The following is an 18,264-nucleotide window of genomic DNA, read 5'->3' as shown; positions in this document are numbered from 1 at the left end:
ATTAATGATACGTCATTTAGCTAACATATCTGCTATAGCATTACTCAACTTTTATGGTGTGTTTGGAAAAAACAGTTCAAAAGTTTCTGCCTTTGCTGTCTCTGGCTGGTTTGCTGCACATACTGACACGCACTGTGATCCAAAGAGTTCGCTAACGTTGCTTTAAAATGACTTGAAAAATACGTCACCACATGTAAATAACGGATTAATGAGTCTGTTGTGGACATTTATGATCAATTTTGTGGATTGTAATTTCTACCAGTTTAGTTTTCTCATTTAGATAGAATATATTTACGTTAGTTTAGAACCAAAATTTGTAATTAAGTTTTATATTTGGAATTTTCTAGATTACATTGGTAATTGTTAGACCCTCCCATTAATTTGAATAATTAAGAACACACTGGGTGCTTGGTGGGGGGGCTGTTGTTTCGTAAATGTCTGCTGTGTAGACGGGAGGTTTTGCAAATTATGTTTTGACCACTTTTTAGAGCTTCAAACATCGAATTGAGATTTTTTTGTTTTCAACTAAGTGGCAAGACAGTTTTTAGTAATTATTTTCTACTTTTTCAAAAAATAAATCACAAATTTTTACAAAACAATGGAGTCAGAAGTGTGTGCAAATCAAACCACCTGTTACCACCAACGGCCTATGTTGGGAAATTTTTATTTTTGAAACATAGAAGGCCATGACACAGTCGTTGCGGCTGAAACAAGTGTGTGTGGTGGTGGTGGTGGTGGGGGGGCAGACAAAGGGCACAGAATTGAAAGGTAGGGGGACATGTCCCACCCGTACCCTTCGTTGGTTACGCCAATGAGCACAACTACAGAGGTAGCTCAGGGTAACATGAGCCACTCTGACTAGAAGCTTTGTCACAAAGGAAAGTTTTAAGATTAGTCTTAAAAGTAGACGGGGTGTCTGCCTCACGGACCAAAACTGGGAGTTGGTTCCACAGGAGAGGAGCCTGATAGCTAAAGGATCTGCCTCCCATTCTACTTTTAGAGACTCTAGGAACCACCAGCAGACCTGCAGTCTGAGAGCGAAGTGCTCTGTTAGGAACATACGGGGTAATCAGAGCTCTGATATAACATTGAGCATGTTTTTAAGTTATTTAATGTCTAATAAATAACTCTTTGTCTGTTAGGTATTGTCTGGAACAAATGAGTGACAACTTCTCTTCAAGTTTAAGAATTTATCAACAGAAATAAAATGAACATCCAGAGAACATCACTATATAAATCTGTTTATCTGAATTAACACTATTTAAAATATGCTCTCAAATTCAAAGTTATATACAGCCGTGCTTGGCAGCTGGGCTGGACAGAGCAGACAGGGGTTCGTTAAAGCAGTAATGGAAACAGCAGCTAGACCACTCAGGTCTTCTGACTCCAGCCTGCTCTGCATACCTAGAACCAGAACCAAACATGGAGAAGCAGCTTTTAGTTCCTATGCTCCAATTATCTGGAGCAAACTTCCAGAAAACTGTAGAAGTGCGGAAAGCCTGAGTTCTTTTGAATCAAGATTAAAAACACATTTGTTTAAAATTGCCTTCAACTGTCCTAGTTAACTGAATCACCACTTTTTTGTTCTATTTTCTATCTATATTTTATTCCTACTTGCTCTTATTCTGTTTTATTTTGCTATGTTTTAATCATGTAAAGCACTTTGCATTGTCTTTGTACTGAATTGTGCTATATAAATAAATTTGCCTTGCCTTGCCTTGCCTAAACGAGCAGAGTGGGGTGGAGCTGACCAAAGGGGAGCAAGAAGAAAATTAAGCTTTAATGATTCTGCTGGGGCACATATGGACTCACTTTTTGGTTTTTAATCTTCTCTCAAAACACATTTTTTCTTTTTAGCTTTTCAGTTGTTTTTTTTGCTTGTTTTTATGTATCTACCCTTTTTTGACGTTTATTCTGCTTTTTTTCTCTCTGTTTTGTTCTCATATTTTCTGAATTGTTTAGTTTTAAGGATCTGTTAAACATTTCGGCCAGCTGAGTTGTATATTAAAGATACAAAACTCATCACTAAGGGGTCTAAACATTTCACAGGTCAATGTAACTGATGTTGCCCTATTTGATCACTTCTCCGTTACCTTTGAATGTATCATTACCAGTGACTCATTTAGCCAAAGGGACATCGTAAGAAAACGCACCTTTAAGGACAATGCCACTGAAACTTTTATTCAAGCTTACTCTGCTACTTCAACCTTGGGCTGCAACTCAGTAGATGAGCTAGTAGATAACTTTCAGTCTAAAGTCTCAGACATCATTGACTGCATTGCTCCAGTTAAAGTGAAAGTTCTTTCCGGGAAGAATAAATCTCCTTGGAGAAATGCTCCAGCAGCTAGAAGTGAAAAAAGGGAATGTCGCAAAGCTGAACGCAGGTGGAGAAAGAATAGACTCCAGGTTCACTATGACATCTATAAAGAGAGACTTTACAGATATAACTTACAACTGAAAAATGCAAGAGAATCTTTCTTCTCTGAGATCATTAAGAAAAACATTAATAATGCTCGTGTCTTATTTTCCACAGTCGACAGGTTAACAAATCCTCCTGTGTCCGTGGCTTCAGAACTCCACTCCACCAGGGCCTGCTATGAATTTGCTAACTTCTTTACTGAGAAAATTATAAAAATTAGAGGATCAGTTTGTACATCCATACCAACTCCAGAACCAAAACCGTATTCAGCTGGAACTTATCCTGACAAAATGTCCCAATTCAGCCAAATAAACCACAAAAGCTTAGAGCAGATCATTCAGCAGCTAAGTTCCTCCTCCTGCTGCCTTGATGTTCTACCTACAGTTTTCTTTAAGAACCAGAACCAGACACGGAGAAGCAGCATTTAGTTCCTATGCTCCACTGATCTGGAACAAACTCCCAGAAAACTGTAAAAGTGCTGAAAGCCCGAGTTCCTTTAAATCAAGGTTAAAAACACATTTGTTTAGGATTTTAACTGTTCTAGTTAAACTGTTTCAGTAAAACAACTTTTGTTTTTAGTCCAACTGTTTTTAATATTTGCTTTTGATTTTTATTCTCCCATGTTTTATTTTAATTTTTTCTACATTTTATCCACCTTGCTTTTATTCTGTTCTATTTTCCTATATTTTAATCATGTATAGCGCTTTGCGTGTTCTTTGTACTGAAATGTGCTGTACAGATAAATTTGCCTTGCCTCAAAGTGCTTTATTAATAAAGTTGTTAAATTGAGTTATTTCTGTTTTACTCATGAGTCAAACTTGATTTGTCTTGTATAAAGATTAGGAAATCTATATTAATGGAAACTGTTCATCGCATTAATCCTTTAAATTGAACCTAGTTATTATTTATTGCTAATTATGGACTCTTGAAGCATTCTTATCAGAAATATATCCCTTATTTTATTTTTATTTTTGGCATATTTGAACCTGTAACCATTATAATAAAACAAGGTAGGGTGTGAATCACAGAAATGGTCTGTTATAATTCTGGTCAGGTAAGATTATTTCCAGAACCTTGTCTGTGATTTACCTGCTGCTAATCTTCAGGTATTAGAGTACGGTAATAAATTAAAATGATCTTTGTACTTCTAGTTATTGTAGAAATCACTTGTTTTGGTTCAATCTATGAAGCTTATATATGGGACAATTATGTGAACATTTTCAAAGTTATCCAGACTATAGTCTACAGCTCATTATTTATTTTTCAATACCCATGATTTGCCAGAATTGCTCTTTTAAAAGGTTTAACATTATTTTTTTACCAAATTAAATGGCATAACTATATTGTTGCAATTGTCTTCATTCATTTATTTTTCATTAAATGAATCCGTCCGTCTTCTTCCGCTTATCCGGGGTCGGGTCGTGGGGGTAGCAGCTTCAGTAGGGAGGCCCAGACGTCCCTCTCCCCGGCCACTTGGGCCAGCTCCTCCGGGGGAATCCCAAGGCGTTCCCAGCAGAGAGACATAGTCCCTCCAGCGTGTCCTGGGTCTTCCCCTGGGTCTCCTCCCGGTGGGACGTGCCCGGAACACCTCTCCAGGGAGGCGTCCAGGAGGCATCCTGACCAGATGCCCGAGCCACCTCAACTGGCTCCTCTCGACGTGGAGGAGCAGCGGCTCTACTCTGAGTCCTCCCCGGATGACTGAGCTCCTCACCCTATCTCTAAGGGAGAGCCCAGACACACTACGGAGAAAACTCATTTCAGCCGCTTGTATCCGGGATCTCGTTCTTTCGGTCACGACCCAAAGCTCGTGACCATAGATGAGGGTAGGAACGTAGATCGACCGGTAAATCGAGAGCTTCGCCTTTTGGCTCAGCTCTCTCTTCACCACAACGGATCGGTACAGAGCCCGCTTCACAGCAGACGCTGCACCAATCCGCCTGTCGATCTCCCGCTCCATCTTCCCCTCATTCGTGAATGCGAAAGCTTACGGCGAAGGCGCCGGTAATGCACCAGGGGGAAAGGAGGTGAGCGGGTCCTGCAGAGCGGCTGCTGGAGGCTGGGTGTGTTGGAGGGTGAGCAGGATCCGACAGAGGCGAGGTCGGACAGCTTTCAGCCAGGAATCACTGGGGCAGAGATCAACGGGGAAACCTTGGGAATCTTCTGTAGACCACGGGGGCTCTGGAGCGGGGAAACCTGAGGCACAAGAGACACGAAGGTGAGTTGCAGGATCGTAGGAGTCAAAAGACCAAAGCCGAACGAGTCATACCACAGTGGATGACATCATAGTGCTGACAGACACCCACATAACAAGGAACACCTGCAGCCAGGCGCCTCCCGCTCATCAGCCGAAAACCTGTGAGAGAGAGAGGGGAAAAGCCCAGAGATCCCCGGTCAGGAGCAGCCTGCAGAACGCTGACTAAATAGATCATCTGAACTGCTTTTTCATGTTCTTCCTCAAGACTGCTCATTGTGTAACACAACTAAATAGAAAACTAAGAGGAAATCGCATGAGCTAGCTAGCATTTAGCAGCTAGTGATTAGCATTCAATTACATTTTATTTATATAGCATCAATTAACATCACATCATCTCTTGTTGTTCTGTGGTCTCTCTGTGCTCGGCTTCAGACGGAAAAGGAAGTAGAGACGTAGCGCGCAGACAACGTTGGGCTGAACGTGACATCTGATTGGCTGCAGCATGTGAACGTGAACTCTGTTGAGTGACTTTATATGACATATTCCGTCAAATTTTCTTAATATAAACATGAAAAATTAACAATGAAACAAAAGATTAGTTGTAAAAAGGAATAAATTTACCATTGAAAACACTTTTAGCTTTTAGGTTAAGCTATTAGTTAAACCAGGTTTTTACGCCTGGGTTACACAAGCTCCGCCCCCTTCAGAGTTCAGAGAGCAGGTGTTCTTTTTGGGTTTGTTAAAAACTTCTAGTTTTGTTAAAAAGTTAGTTGAATAAAGGGTTGAGTTTGAATTCAGTGTGTTCTGTATCTAAAATAGCATAAAATGGTCAGGACTGCACTTGAAATATGTTTGAATTTGTTGATAGTTATGAAAAAGCAGTTCGGATGATCTATTAGTAATTTTATTAATGAGTCAAAAAAGGCGGCTGTGAGTTTGAAACGAAAAATAATTTTTGCAAATGCATCTTGATTTACAAATTGGACATTTCAAAAGGGATTTTTGCTCACTTTTTGCAGGGATGTCTTTTTAAAATTACATTTTTATTCATCATTTAAATTGATTTCCAAATTAAGCAGTACTGCCAAAGAAAATGAAAATGCAGTTTGGATGATTTATTTTATTTAGGGGTCAAAAAATGACGTTGCATTATGAAAATGAAAAATCATTTTTAATTGCGCTTTCTAGTTAGAATATTGAGACACGTTCGCTTCCATATCCACTCGAGCCCAGAAGTGCACTTTCACCAGGCGCACACTTTGTAGGAGTGCGTACAGGGTTAGTGTGAGTATTGGGATAGGATCGAAGAAGAAGAAGATGAACATAGACGAATAATAATAAGATGAACATAGACATTATAGACATTACATATATAATAAGGTGACCAGATTTCTAAAATCAAATCTGGGGACATTTCTTGCTCGTGGATAAAAATCAATACATCTAATCAAGATGAAATTAGGAAACGGGGACAGTAATGGTTTCATTTCTTTTTACATGTTTATTAATATTTAAACAATAAAAATCAAGTGTAAAAGACAGGAATGTGCCTCTCCAGACCTTTAGTGCATCCTAAGATTAATAAAATCAATAAATAGTGTTATTAATAGAAACTACAACTGTGTCTCTGGGTTGGGGCAAAGTGGTGGGAGTGGGTGTGGAGGGGTCCAGAGTGGTTAGCAGGGTTTTTCAATTTTGTGGGGCCCAAAGAGCTCTGCCACCCCCTAAGGGGAAAGTGACATGAGGAAAAGAAAAACCAGTAAATACAAACATTTAGCCTGTGGCTGTCTGTGGAGACAGAGTCCCCCAAAATTTCAAAAAACTGCAACAAATACTCATTCTGTTCACGTCTACATACCTATGAGAAATAGTTTTTTCTGCGTTAACATCAAAAAGTAGCAGTCAAGCCCGCTGGTAAAGGATGATATATGTTTCTTACTGTCAACTGACCACATAAGGGTTCTGTGCATCACAAAGCCGATTAATTTCTCCCACTAATGAGCTATAAGCACATAGAGCACATAGTGCATAGAGCCTGTTTGGAACAAGACATTGTCCAATGGATTGTGGTGATGTGAGGTAAAACAAAGGCACAGACTTTGAAAACCCCTTGACATGAATGCAAGTGATTGTGTGTGTAGTGCAGCATGAGCATGTATAAACTTACACAAAGTGTGTATAACTACATTATGTGTATGTGTATGGTAGTAGTTGATGTTTGAGTATATTGTTTGATCCTTTAAGGTGAGTTAACTCCGGTCAGTGAGTCAGCTGACATGAGATCATCCCTGGTTTCCTTCTGTGTCTGAAGAGCCATCAGCCACGGTATCCAAAGGTCTGGATAAAATAAGAGGAGAAGAGGATATATTATGTGCAGAACTGAAATTTTTAAAACACAAGAAAAAAAACAACAACTAAACTGCCTCTTTATTGTGCCACAGCTAGGGAAGTGCAGTGAAACTCATGTTCAGTGCAGAGACTCAGAAAGAGGTTATATCCTCAGACAATTGGGCTTCTCAGCTCAAACCTGAGTATATCATATCAGCACTTTATCACTTGAACTTTATTAATATTCTAAGTAAATATTTCTCCCTTCTCGTCAATCATTCTTTACATCAATATTCCTATTTTCCTCCACTCTCATTTAATCTCCTTACTGTCTTCCTATTCTCTTCCTTTCACCTCTTGTATCAATCTTACATTATTCTAAAACAGAGACATTATATATTTAAAATCACTTCCAAAAACATTAGATTGTACAACATGAAAATGTCCTATTATTATTATTATTATTATTTCCTCTGATTAAATACAAAAAATGCTAATTACCACAATACTAGGAGATACAAGCAAAAACAACATAATAAATGAACCTTAAACAGGCAGTTATCTCTTCCTCCATCGTTCTCAGATCATGTAAATATTTTCTCATTCAGTTCTCCTGTTACTGACTCCTATTTTTTTCATGAGGAACTTTCATAAATCCAAACTGAGCAGTAGAAAAGCTAAACCTAAGCCTGGAAGTCTATGCTCATAAATCACAACCATAAATCAGCAAAACAACGTGTAATAACTCTACTAATAACTAACTATCTGAAATATAAAGGTCACCAATCAGATCTTAAACATCTTTAGACGAACCCTTGTTGATCCCTGGAGAACCAGCGTACCAGATTAGCGCCTTACAAAGAGTTTTCAATCATTCTGTTACATTTTATCTGAGTGTCTTTTACTCATGTGAGCAGCAACTCGTGGTCTTGTCTTACTTTTTATTGATTATTTTTTAACCTGAAAAAAAAAAAAACATTTCTCACAGGATCAGCTTGATCCAAATAAAATGAATCGATTAACACACTTACCATAACACAGCAGCTCCCCATCAGTTGCCACCAGTTGACGACTTTTCACTTCTTCTTCTTCTGTTTTAAAAGTGGTGCGCTCGTCTTCTTCTTCTTCCTCTTCGTGTTTTAATGGCATCTGACATCCAAAAGGATCATTACCGCCATCTAGTGGTGCGCTCTGTTCCTCGTGTTTATATTATCAGCAGCGCAACCAGCTACCGCAACACATTTTCCCCCTCGGTAAAATCGGGGACATTTCCGGGGACAGCTTTAGCCGGGGACAGGTGGTCCAAAACGGGGACAGTCCCCGGAAAACGGGGACGTCTGGTCACCCTAATATATAATGACCCTCTTCCCAACAGCGCAGCCACGTTGATCCTCCGGGTTCTTTGTTGTTGTGCTGTGAGTCCAGAAGCTGGAAGAGAGCAGCAGCTGCTGCAGGTGATGAAGTCTGGAAAGAAGTCCAGCAGCTGGAGGCACAGCGGAGAAACTGGAGGGAAGCAGGAGCTCAAAGAGCGGCAGGACGCAGCAGAGGAGACACCAATGATGGGGGATGTTTTCCAGCCCAGAGTTCTGCTGCACCCATCAGGTTTGGAGATTTCCTTCTTCATGCTAACTGTGTGGATGGAGCTAAAGTTTAGGAGCCGTTTTCAGCAGCTGATGGATTCCTCCTCTTCATCACAACTCGTTGCAGGCTTTCCCCCAGAAAACTGGCTAAGCCTGGCGGTGCTTTCATGCTAAGCTAGCATTAGCTGCTGTGATGCTACCTGCTAAGCTAGCATTAGCTGCTGTGCTGCTACATGCTAAGCTAGCTTTAGCATTAGCTGGCTTAGCATAATAATAGTAATATCATCTTTATTGTCATTGAAACATACATTACAATGAAATGTGTTCTCTGCTTTTAACCCATCCCCTTGGGGAGCAGTGGGCTGCCATGTGCGGTGCCCGGGGAGCAATCTGGGGTTAAGGGTCTTGCTCAGGGACCCAGAGTGCAGGCGCTGGGGATGGAACCAGGTACTTGCATCCTTCTCTGACTGCAAGCGCGCTGCTCTAATGTAGTCCAGCATCAAGTTTTTTCTTGTCTGCCTACCTGGAGAAGTTCAACCTAACAACGCTTTTTGGTTTATTCTGCCTAGAAAGGGGATGGCATGTTTTCTTCTGGCTGTTTACTGTGGAGGACCAATCCTGCCATAATTCAGAATACATAAAATAGATCAAGGAGTTAATAAAATAAATACTGGACCGAAAGTAACTATATATATATATATATATATATATATATATATATATATATATATATATATATATATATATATGTATATGTGTGTGTGTGTATGTATATATATATATATATATATATATATATATATGTATATGTATATGTATGTATATGTATGTATGTATGTATATATATATATATATATATATATATATATATATATATATATATATATATATATATATATATATATATATATATATGTGTGTGTATGTGTGTATATATATATATATATATATATATATATATATATATATATATATATATATATATATATATATATGTGTGTGTGTGTGTATGTAGGCCTTTCAACTTTTATCAAAAGTTAACAGTAAGGTTATGCTAATTTTCGGAGGGCAGAGCTGACTGTACCCTGGAGGAGCCGGTCCAGTCAGCTCTGTCTCATTTTTGTCCTACCAGACATAAAAGTAAACATGTATTACTTTTGTTAAAAAGTGAAAGAGAAGTGTTAACACGTTATTGTTTGGTTAATGGGTTAAAACAGAAAAAAAACACAGAACTGTTCAAATAATACTGAATAAAATAAAGTAGTTTTAAGTTATTGACTGTGCTATTACACTGTTACATTAAACTATGGGTTTGTTTATCAGTATAGATCTATAACCTCATTGGTAAATCAGGCTGAGGTCATCAAGCCTATATGGTCCCACATTTTCCCCTCAGCGGCAACATTTGAAGCACACAGGGGTTCACGCTGCGTCTTTACTCATGATCCAGGCTGATGTTTTCCCTCTTTTCAGCTCCATGCTCTTCTAGCCTGTTGATAACCATCATAATTACCTTTTACATTGACAGGTTTCGCATCTCAGTTTCTGCCCAGACCAGACAAATCTCCTCTATGGCGCAGGGCGCTCTGGTGCGTAATTACGCACCAAAGGCTGAGTTTGAAGCTGTTCTCTGAGCGCGTTTTGTTGGTGGTTGGAGCAGACGAATGATTACTTTCTGCTTTGCTTTTAGCCCACTAATAGTCTTAAATGGGGATTCCTACAGGAAATATAGCACTTTTTATGCATTGCAACCCCATAATTGATGAGTATAGGTGCAGCTTTTAAAGCTCTGTGTCTCTCTGGTTCCTAAGTGACAGTAGAAAAAAGCGTTTTTGGTAACGTCTGGTATCAGCATAATTTTCATGAGTTGTGGGTTGCAGTTTTTTTGGGCTTGTTTCTGAAAGTGAAGTCGCTTATTTAAGCTCTTAAATAAGTGACGTTGCTGCACTACAGACACATTGAGTATAACCAGCTGAAATATCCCTCGGCCTCATTACGCGCTGGATTGGGTCCTCCTCTAGAATGACATAGGAGCCGAGGGAGTAAAGGCAGAGGGAGCAACTCTGCTCTTATTTTCTGCAGTTTACGACTGCAATAACTGATGATAACTGCTGAAAGTAGATTGTGCGTTGTGAAGATGAGTTTTTACACGCTGATAACATTGCAGAAACCCAACCCAAAAACCATACTTTAATGCTTATTAATTTTTAGTCTCTGTATTGACAAAAAAAGGCTGAATCACGTTGCCAAATGAAGCACCTGCAGCTGTGCTAAACAGTCTCTTTCAAGGCTTTTAAGCTCCTGATCCAGTTCCAAGCAAAGTGTAAGACTCTGGAATAACCTGGAGATTTAAAACCCTTTTCAAGGCTTTAAACAGTATGAATGTGGATATAAACATCATGCAAAAATATAATAAGAAATTATTGTTGTTGGTGTGACAGCTCAGGATTAGATGTGTGAGAGTGAAAAAATTACTAAAACTTGTGACTTTATTAAAATGTAAAATTAGTATTGCTTTATATGAAAATGCATCTATCTTTGTTTGTGTCTATCTTTGTTTAAGAGGCGAAAAAATATTTCGGCATGAAATATTTATTTATTTACACATTGGTTTACACATTTTGTAAACATCATGGCGTTATGATTTGTAATTTAGCCATTATTGTCCAGAGTTTAACATTTTATGGTACCAGGATGTTTTCATTCCAATTCTGAAAAGTGCTTGAAAATAAAAATAAAAATAATTTTTGTACAAGAATGTTTTTTACTAGTGTAATTTACTGCAAAATGCATATTAAAATCCCCGAATAGGCTTTTACACTTTCAGAAATAAAAACATAAAATATGAGAATAATTTGCGATTAATCTTGAGTTAACTATTGAAATTATGTGATTAAATGCAAGTAAAAAAATGTAATCATTTGACAGCACCATTTTTTTTTCATTTAATACAACCAAATAATAAATGCATTCAATAATTTGCTACAAAAGTTTTATTTCATTCAATTGTCGTTGTTGCTTTAATGCACATTTTTTTCAAACCACTTATTTTCAGTCATCTGTTTTTCTTGAGCTCTTTATTTTTTTTTTGTGTGTATTTATTACAAGTATTTTTTCCCTCCACCCACTTTTATTCGTTCATTTTTATTTACATCCAGGTTTATTTAAAATGTTTTCTCCTAAAAAAATTGATTTAAAAAATATTTTATTGTCCTTTTAGTACTGAAGCACTGATTATTTCCACCTCTAATTGCCTGATGTCTGAAAGTTGTAAAAACATGGCTGCTCATATTCTTAATTGTTTGTATCTGGCCACTGTTGCCATGGCTACAATAATATGGGATGGAGTGGTCAGGACGATGAACAGCGTTGGTGTAGGAATCTGAACCAGGGATCTGGCTTTGGTTTAATAGACCTGAACATAAAGGCTGCAATGGAGTCCAAAACCTCTGAACAGGTAGACAGAAAAGAGGAAATAAATTCCTCTGTGCATAGAGACGTCGTTTCAGCCTGAGCATAAAAACCAGAGCTTGAAAAGGCGTCAGAAAACTCATCAGCTGTGGAGGAAGAAATGATACGATGGCTACAAGCTGAAGAAAATGGTTTAGCAGGAAATGAAGAAGATGTAAAAGTAAATATAATAAGCAGATTGTCAGAAATGCAGCTGTCATGTGTTTCTAAAGTAGACACAGGAAGACCATGGGAATGTATGACGTCTAGCGTGTGTCCATGTTTAAACGTGGAGGCGTTCAAACCAGCTGTTATCACCTGGTTTGGTCCAGGTCTCCGTCAGCATGAGGAAATCCAGCTGGTGTGTTAAGATGAAGTGGTTGAGAACAAAGGTGTGATCAGAAAGTGAGCGAGCGTTCACCAGGACGGCGCACAGCGGCGTGGAGCTCCCAGTCTGCTGGCATGGTTGGAACGTTGTCCAGATCTAGTTGTTGATAAAGCATGTAATGTGTTTCAGTGTTGGCTGCAGATGTTAAAGAAGAGGCTCCTGAAGAACAGAGTCCTGAGGGGGAGCAGCAGGAGTCAGAGCCCCTCCACATAAAGGAGGAACAGGAGGAACCCGGGGCCCGTCAGGAAGGAGAGCAGCTCCTGGTGAAGGAGGAGACTGATAGCAGCTTTCCATTAACTGCTGCTCCTATCAACAGTAAGGCTGTCTTTACTTTCTTTGTGTCCGTGTTGCAGCTAAAGGCCAAAACTCTCTGGATTCATCAGCTTCCTATCAGAAAATATCAGTTCTGTCTGACTCTACGTTCTCTGGTCTGATGAACATGAACAGCTCCCAGTTTCTGATCAGGTTGGTCTGCTGATAGTTTCACCAGAACCACTTCAGTTCTCTTTTTCTATTTTTCCGCCTCTTAAACAAACATAGACAGAACACTTCATCAACTAGAGGAAGGAAGGCCAAGGTGCACCTTGTTGTGCAATTACACACTGTTTAAAACATCACTAAAAATACTGTTTATCTGAATTAACACCATATTTCAATCAACAAATCCTCTCCACTAAGCTAGTGAATCTTAACTAAAACTACTAAGCAAAATGAAGATAAAAAGAAGCTTAGGAACTATTTACACACAAAGAAACAAAAGACAAAATAAAAATGGTTGATCATCATCAGAATAATTCAGTGAATCCTGGTTCACTACAGATCTGACTTAAGAACCAAAGGTTATCCTAAAGAACATGGACTGCAAATCCTGAGTTAAAAACATTTGATGAAATAAGCTTTTAAAGAAAGATTTCTCAGTAAAATCAATAGGGACGCTTGATTTTATTAATGCGATTATACCTCTGGAAGGCTAGGGGTCGCTGTAGCGTTCGGTCACTAAAATCGGTTACTTCTAAAGTAATAAAATACAACTTTAAATCGATATTAATATTCCATATTAATTCGGTAATAACGTTTGTAGCATTATCGAATGATGGTGGAGCGAAACAAAACAAACCTTATGTTTGAAACAAACCATAGTTGAATATCTGGAAAGAGCGAATGTTACCGGAAGCTAATAGCATTTAAGCTAACCAACCTTTGGCGCTAACTTTAAAAGCTTCGGCTTTATTTTAGTCGTAATGAGTGGACTGGATAACACAAACATCAATACATGCCATTAATGTATGAAAGCCTTGTGGGGATAACGTTTGCTATAACCACGAAGACACACTCAAGTTAGATCAGCAATGGCCTGATTCGAAAAAGCTAGCGGGAGCTACATCGGGTAGCTCCATATGTTTAAAAACACCATGTAACTCATTACATAAACCTTCTTAATAAACCATTTAACTTTCCCCGTTTGCTTCTCTGCCAAGCAGGATGTTGCCCTTCGAGGTATCATTATCAGAAATTAATGGAATTCGCAGAACCAAAGGTCCTCCGCTTCGTGTCGGATGATTCATGGCTCTGTCATTAATTCCTGATAATGGACACTTCATCAGGCATTATCCCTTACTTAAATTATGGTTCATGGGTCGGGTTTTTGCCCTGACTGTGTTAACTCATCTTTAGAACCAGCCTCAGCCCAAAATGGTGGTCTGTTCTTCGTGGTCTCCTTTTATTGGTGAGTGGTGTTAAGATCGGCTGCTATGCCAGCCTGGAGCAGGAGAGACCCATCCAAGATGGCGGTGACACAGGATGTGCTTCAGCACGTAATGAGGCGTCTGGTATATTGTGTCTATGGGTAGGAGTAGCTGGTTCATGCTGTCTGTAGTGCAGCAGTGTGAGCAGGTCTCTTTATCGTGTTAATCTTGACTTATTTTGGCTCTAAAAAAGTGACTTCATTTTCTGACACAAACCCAAAAATACACCCAACTCACAGAATTTTAAAGCGATTTTAGAAAGCCCAAAGTGGACTTGGTAGAAACTAGCAGCTTCACAGCCAGGCAGGAAGGAACAGGCGGTGCTGGTTTTTCAAAATAAAGTTATGTTTAGTTAACTTAGATTTATTTTATAACTTATATTTAACTTCATTTTGAACCCTGATTATGAGTGGTAAAACTGTGCAAATTTAGGCTGTATAGACTATAGGGTATATATCTAATTACATATATTTTAAAAAGAACTTCATTCTGAAGGCGTATCGTCTTTTTTACGCCGTGGCGGTGCTCCACCATCACTATATGTAACAGAAACCTGGAAATCTAGCAGACGTGTCCAGGGTGTTCCCTCCTCTCGCCCACCAGCAGTCCCCAGAGACCCAGCATGGAAAACCCATTCTGGTAGGGGTCTGCAAACCGTGGCTTCAGGGCCACAAGTGGCTCTTTGGCACGTTGAAGTTCTTTTATTAAATTTTTTATGTTGCTCTCAAACATCCGTGTTGTAGTTTTTCAGCGTAACTAACAACGTCCAGTGTAACACTCCATTATGCCCCAAAAGGGAAAAAACACTATAAAAACCATAAGGATCAGTGATCTAACAACTGTTAATGGAGACAATGTTATGTTTTTGATATATTTTTTATCATGAATATTTAGTTTCATTGGATACCGGATATGTTAAACCTGGCTTTAGCACTTATTCTTGATTTCCAAATTCTGCTTTTGTGAAATAGACCTCAGATTCCTGTGAAGGAAAAATAGTGTAGTGTTAGTAGCACTCTGCCATGTTAAACGAGCTATAAGTAATAATGACACTTGGTTAAAATCCAAATGACACACATAAAATGCCTTTCGTGGAGACCAGCCATTTACTCAACCGTCTATTGTTGCTGTGAAACACTACATTTTTACTTACACTGGATAGGTGCATGTTGTTTTCTGTTCTAGTTCTGCTCTGATTCTCTTACTGGCTTCCATGTTTGCAGTCTGCTGCTCTATTGCCAAAATAAAATATCAAATGTTGCGCTCTGTTTTGGGAACTCTGGGAACTCTCATATGATTGGCTCAGGAACGAGGAAGTAAACACGACCTACACTCTGAACCGATGTAGTTCTGGATCGTAGCTCTAGGTTTGAAAGGAGAAAATTTTGACTAAGACATTGTTGATGGAGAGGATTGTTTCTAGGGAATGTTTCTTTAATCCTAGGGGAGAAATGAGAATGATTTGGGTTGATTTTACAGTAAATATCTTACTTATAGCCTTGCTAGCTTTTTTACATTTGTCTCTGGATTTAATCTTTCCAATGGTATTTCCAGTGTCAAGATATACTTGGTCATAATGCATGTAATGTGTTTCAGTGTTGCCTGCTGACATTAAAGAAGAGGTCCCTGGAGAAAAGAATCCTGATGTGGACCAGCAGGAGCTGCAGCTTCTTTACATAAAGGAGGAAGGTGAAATGATCTGTGACAGCCAGAAAGGAGAGCAAGAGAATTTGAAGGAGGAGACTGAAGATACCAGTTTTCCATCAACTGTTGTTAATATGAAGAGTGAAGAGGATGAAGAGAAACCTCCATTCTCTACCTATAATCAACAGCTATCAGAAGTCAGAGATTTTACAAGCAGCCCTTCAACTGACTGTATAAAAGTGAACAATAAAGACGGTGACTCAAATGTGGATTCAGTGAAAAGAGTTCACTTAAGAATCCATCCAGAAGAGAAATATTTAGTTTGTGATGTATGCAGTAAAAGTTTTTCCAACAAGGCAAATTTAAAAGCACACACAAGAATCCACACAGGGGACCATCCTTTTGGCTGTGATTTATGTGGAAGAAGATTTTCTTGGAAGTCACATTTAAAAAGACACATGATAATCCACACAGGAGAAAAGTCTTTTGGCTGTGATGCATGTGACAAACATTATTCCTCAAAGTCAGGCTTAATTAGTCATATGAAAAGTCACACAGGAGAGAAACCTTTTGGTTGTGATATCTGTGGAAGGATATTTTCCAGAAAACCATATTTAAAAACACACATCAGAATCCACACCGGAGAAAAACCTTTTGGTTGTGATGTATGTGGTAAAAAATTTGCCGACAAGTCATCCATAAATAACCATAGGAAAATCCATACAGGAGAGAAACCTTTTGAATGTGATGCTTGTGGAAAAAGATTTCCCTTTAGAAAAACTTTAAAAAGACACATAACAACCCATACAGGAGATAAACCTTTTGATTGTGATGCATGTGGGAAAAGATTTTCCAGAAAGTCACATTTAAACCTGCACTTGAGAATCCACACAGGAGATAAACCATATAGTTGTGTTGTATGTGGGAGAAGATTTTCCACTAAGGCACATATTGAAACACACATGAGAACTCACACAGGAGAGAAACCTTTTGTTTGTAATTTATGTGGGAGAAGATTTTCCAGAAAGTCACATTTCAAAACACACATGAGAAGCCACACAGGAGAGCAACCCTTTGGTTGTGATGCATGTAGTAAAAGATTTACCAACAAGTCAGCCTTAACTAGTCATATGAGATCTCACACAAAAGAGAAGCCCTTTGGTTGTACCACGTGTGGTAAAAGATGTTACTCAATGTCGGAAATGAGCACACACATTAGAATTCACACAAGAGAGAAACCCTTTGGTTGTGATACTTGTGGTAAAAGATTTTCCTGTAAGTCACAGTTAAACAAACACACAAGAATCCACACAGGAGAGAAAGCTTTTGGTTGTGATGTTTGTGGGAAAAGATTTTCTTCAAACTCAAATTTAAAAACACACACAAGAATCCACAGGGGTGACAAACCCTTTGGCTGTTCTGCATGTGAAAAAAGATTTTCCACTAATGCAAATCTTAAAAAACACTTAGGAATCCACACTGGAGAGAAACCCTTTGAGTGTGATGCTTGTGGTAAAAGATTCTTCTCAAATTATGACTTAAATATACACATGAAAATACACATTGGAGAGAAACCTTTTTGCTCGAGGCAGACGAGATTATAAAGTACAGCAGCTAGAAGGAAGGATTTATGGAAGTACTCTATTGAGCAGCTGGGTTGCTCTCCAGTTCCATGAGCATGAGGTGTAGACAAGGCTCTGACTAGTAAGTGCTTTGAGACTTTTAACTCTACTCTGAATAAGGGGCAGCCCATGTAAGGACATTGGAATGGGTTTAATATTATGATCGTACTTTGTTTGTGTAAGAATTCTAGAAGTAGCATTTTGAATTTTGAAAAAACGTAGTTGTCATTGATTTTTGAAAGTCCTGTAAAAACATTACAACTGCAGAGTCTGCTGAAAACAAATGCATGAACTAATTTTTCAAAGTCTTGTTATATTCGTGTTTGATAATGACCAGGCATCTTGTATTGCTCAGACACTTTTACTAAAGTCTCTTTTCATGAGTCTGATCACCCAGGTTTCTCACAGGTGTGTCACAAAGACACTCTCTGCTTCTGTCGTCTTATTCTTTACATGTTTGCATTCACATAAACTCATGATCGCCACCTAGTGGACTTAAACATAATTCATTCAATCATCACATCCTCCTTTGTTCAAAGTAAGAATGTTACAAAAAGAATCCTGTCAAAGTATAACAACATACATAGTATGAGACCGATAGAGCATAATATACCACATAGCTATAATAAATCTTACTCCACTTTCATGTATCCTAATTAACACTCATTTAGAAAAATAATTAAAAGATATAGACATTTCAACTTTTTCTCTTTTTTTTTAAATAAGTTCAGTCTATCAGGTTTTTTTCTGCTAGATCTTCTTAACACAGGTGGATTGTCCCCAATACTGTCCATATCACAATGTTTTTCAGTTGTAGAAATAATCTGAGTCCTTAGAATCTTCACTCGACTCATCAACAGGGTCTAATGGAGTTTTCAACAAACTGCGACGATT

The 18,264-nt window shown here is 38.5% G+C and overlaps 2 protein-coding genes across 9 annotated transcripts in view; both read left to right on the top strand.

Moving 5' to 3' along the window:
- The window catches only part of LOC110367769 (zinc finger protein 239-like), a 577,202-nt gene that overhangs the window by 329,098 nt on the left and 229,840 nt on the right, over positions 1-18,264 (top strand). The window lies entirely within an intron of this gene.
- LOC105922493 (gastrula zinc finger protein XlCGF57.1) lies at positions 12,630-17,675 on the top strand. Its single transcript, XM_036132303.1, has 2 exons — positions 12,630-12,674; positions 15,701-17,675. Coding segments are annotated over exons 1-2 (1,653 nt in total). The 5' UTR covers positions 12,630-12,673; the 3' UTR covers positions 17,353-17,675.

The sequence above is a fragment of the Fundulus heteroclitus genome, unplaced genomic scaffold (genome assembly GCF_011125445.2).
Source record: "Fundulus heteroclitus isolate FHET01 unplaced genomic scaffold, MU-UCD_Fhet_4.1 scaffold_49, whole genome shotgun sequence".
Lineage (NCBI taxonomy): Eukaryota > Metazoa > Chordata > Actinopteri > Cyprinodontiformes > Fundulidae > Fundulus > Fundulus heteroclitus.
This window is presented reverse-complemented; position numbering and strand designations above follow the sequence as displayed.